This window comes from Myotis brandtii, unplaced genomic scaffold, assembly GCF_000412655.1.
Source record: "Myotis brandtii unplaced genomic scaffold, ASM41265v1 scaffold123, whole genome shotgun sequence".
Taxonomy (NCBI): domain Eukaryota; kingdom Metazoa; phylum Chordata; class Mammalia; order Chiroptera; family Vespertilionidae; genus Myotis; species Myotis brandtii.
This window is the reverse complement of record NW_005354291.1, coordinates 2,687,790-2,691,645: the sequence shown is the minus strand read 5'-3', so window position 1 is coordinate 2,691,645 and position 3,856 is coordinate 2,687,790. Positions and strand designations below refer to the sequence as shown.

At 40.4% G+C, this 3,856-nt stretch overlaps 1 protein-coding gene across 2 annotated transcripts in view; it reads left to right on the top strand.

Annotated features, from left to right (window-relative positions):
• Positions 1 to 3,856, top strand: part of TBC1D32 (TBC1 domain family, member 32) — a 115,483-nt gene that overhangs the window by 11,657 nt on the left and 99,970 nt on the right. For both annotated transcript variants that reach the window (XM_005858938.2, XM_014533753.1), the window contains exon 5: positions 2,157 to 2,282. In XM_005858938.2, the coding sequence (XP_005859000.1) occupies positions 2,157 to 2,282 (126 nt within the window). The remainder of the gene's footprint in view (positions 1 to 2,156; positions 2,283 to 3,856) is intronic.

Below are 3,856 nucleotides of genomic sequence, written 5' to 3'. Positions count from 1 at the left end.
CGCCGCCGCTCGCTGGTTGGCTCCTCCCCGGCCCAGGCCTAAAGCCTCAGTCTGTGGCTTGGAGCCGGCATATGCAAATTAGCCGCCATCTTGGCTGACAGTTAATTTGCATATACTCACTGATTAGCCAATGAAAAGGGTAGCGGTCGTACGCTAATTACCATGTTTCTCTTTTATTAGTGTAGATAATCTTATTGTGTTTAGTTTAAGTGATTATTTGAAAATCTATACTTGTTCAGAAACCTTATTCTACTTTTGGAAGTAGGAAATTCCCTCCCTCCCTCCCTCCCTCCCTCCCTTTTTAATCCTCACCTGAGGAGTGAGGATAATTTTCCCAATGATTTTTAGAGAGTGCAAGGGAGAGAGAGAGAGAGAGAGAAAAAAAATCAATGTGAGAGAGACATACCAATTGGTTGCCTCCTGCTCCTGCCCTGACCGGGCCTGGGGATTAAGCCTGCAACCGAGGTACATGCCCTTGACCAGGAATCAGCCCCAGGACCCTTTTGTCCCTGGGCTGACACTAACTACTGAGAAAAACTGGCCTGGGGAAATACTTTTTATTTTTTATTTTTATTGATTTTAGAGAGAGAAGAAGAGAGGGAGGGAGGGTGGATGGGGGGGGGAGAGAGAGAGAGAGAGGTAAAAGAGAGACATTGATGTGCTGCCTCTTTTACCTGCTCTGTCTTGGGTTGGAACCTGAAACCTGAGCTGGAACCTGAACCTGGGTATATGCCCTGAACAGGAATCGAACCTGTGACCCTTGGGTGCTTGGGACGACTCTCCAACCAACTGAGCCACACTGGCCAGGGTGCAAGTAGCAACTTCTTAATGATATTTAAAAAGTTAGCTGAAAAAGAGAAATGTTTTTGGAAACTCTTCATACTCCTCCCTAAGCCATATCACAAATAAAGTTGTATTGAGGAATTCTTCTTTCTAAAACACATGTGTATCCTGTCTTTTTTCCCTAAAACCTGACTCCCTGATTCAGAGTGCCTGGTTTCCTGAGGTCTCAGCTCTTGTCTCTGATTTATCACTTTTTTTTTTAATCTCTAGGCATTGTTTTTTTCAGCTGGGAAACAACCAGGTTTTGAGGGACAGGCTGGAATCAGTGTGTTATACTCACTACTTGGAGAGTGAGTCGGGGAGAAGCTTTGCCACCTTTCATAATTGGAGTAGAGCTATTATTCTCCACTGCTGTCCCTTGGGTCACACTCTTTGAGTGAATTCTGATTGGATTTTGAGAAAAATGATTAAGAAGTAAGCTTTCTGTGAAAATACAGAAATTCAATTTTGCATCATGCTGCTGAATGACTTTTTTTTCTACCTCAGTGGTTAGAAGGTCAGAAAATCTGGTGTAGCAGCAAAAACAAGTATAGATTGTTTGGGGAGAATTTCATATTTCCTGGAATGGGAATGCTTCACCATGAAAGCCTTCAAGCTGTAGGACCAGCCACTCCCATGGGGCAGCCTCTGGGACCAGCCACTGGAAAACCTTGCCCTGGTGATCCAGTTCTGCCATCACCCTTCCTCCTCTCCCACTAGGAGACTCCAGGTCACAGGTCTAACACACTTGGTGTTTTTATTTTCGCTTTACATAAAATAACCCATTTCTTTCTTGGTTTAAAAACATGTAGTTTTAAAAATGAGTTCTTAAGAATATATAATAATAAAAGAGTAATATGCTAATTAGACCGGATGTCCTTCCGGACAACCTTCCGGGTGAAGCTGGGGCTGTGAGGGATGACTAGGTCCCAAGGGCCAGAGGGAAGCCGGTGCTGGCAGCCAGGGGAAGGAAGGCCTACTCTTGCATGAATTTTGTGCATCAGGTCTCTAGTCCTATATAATAAAAGGCCAATATGCAAATTGTCCCCTTGACTGGGAGTTCGACCAGGGGGTGGGACCAGCCCACCAACTGCCCGCGGCCTCTCCCCCCAGCTGGCTCGATCTGCCCAATTGGGGCAGGCTGGCCAGACCCCACCCGTGCACGAATTCGTGCACCTGGCCTCTAGTTGTTTTATAAAAGGACATCTGATTCTTTTCAGTAGCCTCTTTAAAACAATCATTCAGACTTTGCCTTTCAATATTTGTTAAACATTTGGAGAATTGGTCTTATTCTAGCAGCTGAGTATTAATAAAACTCTTTTAAAAAATTACAGGTCAGATATGAAGCCTTGCATATGCTGTGTTCAGCTCCACCATCTGATGTGCTGAACTGTGAGAACTGGACCACTCTCTGTGAGAAACTGACAGCGTCTCTCTCAGATCCAGATCCTGTGTTTAGTGTAAGGAAACGCTCGTAGAAATATTAAAAATAATTTATTTTCCCTGCCAGAAGCAAATGGAATATGATCATTTTCTTTAACAGTAGTTCAAATGCTCATGAAATTTCAGTTCCAGCTTTTGAATTGTTAAGAGTTTTTAAAGGAATTAACTTACTATTTCATGATTAGATTCAAAGTATGGTCAATATCACCCTACATTGACAAATTATAGTAAACAGGTTTACCTGGTCCATTTTGTTTTATCTTGTAAAGGGATATCCAAGTATGTATCACTGTTTTTGAATTAAGAAAGTGCTTTTAAAAGAATTTTAAAGTGTTTTTGAAAGAATTTGTGGTTTATTAAAATTTGAACTAAAATGATTATTTAGAATTTATTCCAAAGGATTCATAAGGATACTTACGCATTTAAGTGTTATTTAGAGATTGCTTAACTGCTTAAAAAGAGAAGTTAGAAAAGTATAAAGCTAAGAGTTAGAAGATAATTGAGGTGAATCAGAATGCAAATACAGAAAATTCCCCAAATTCTATGAAGTCCATAGAGATAAGTGATTGTAAAAATGATTTGTAAGTTCTCAAGAATACTTAGTGTATGATTAAAAATAAGATGATATTAAAAAGTGCAGTAGTTCTTGGCTATATTTAGTATTTGAATTAAATAAAAATCCTGACTATATCCTAGCATCACATTTGAATACAAATTGGATCTTTTTAGAGAGTCTTTTTCTTCATAATTGTTATGTCAGTGAAGAAAAATTTGGCTTTAAAATAGATACAGCATGTTTTTACAGAATTTTTGAGGCATTAGTGCCAAGTTAAATATTTTTAACTGTTTAATCAATATGTGTTGAATACTTACAGTGTACATCATTTTAGTTTAGGTGCTGGGAACACACTGTGTCTGACTTCATAGAACTTACATTCTCGTAGAGAAGACAGTAAACAAGCAGTTATAAGAAAAATCTCAGTACATTTGAGCCAGGTTGTGGGCCTCAATTCCCAGTAGGGGGCGTGCAGGAGGCAACCAATCAATGATTCTCACTCATCATTGGTGTTTCTCTCTCTCTCTCTCTCTCTCTCTCTCTCTCTCTCTCTCCCTTTCTCTCTGAAATCAATAAAAAAGCCAATCAATGATTCTCACTCATCATTAATGTTTCTATCTCTTTCTCCCTCCCTCCCTCTCTGATATCAATAAAAATACATTTAAAAAAATCACTCTTCCATCAATGAAGATATAATGTAGGTTGTAAACAATTGGTTTGTTATTTTTATAAGGGGGAGAAAGGTGTTTAATTACTTAATACCTGGGTACAATTTAACCTTACTAACACCAGAAGGTGATGCAGACTTCTGTAAAACAAAAACAAAAACAAAAAACTCCAAACTCAATGATCCAGGAACTTCAACAGGGAAAAAGGTATTTTAGAGTCACCTTTAATATTTCAAGACTCTCTAACAGGAGGGAGGGGGGTCCCCCAGCCCGGCCTGTGCCCTCTCGCAGTCTGGGACCCCTCAGGAGATAACGACCTGCTGGCTTAGGCCTGCTCCTGGGTGGCAGAGGGCAGGCCCAATCCCTA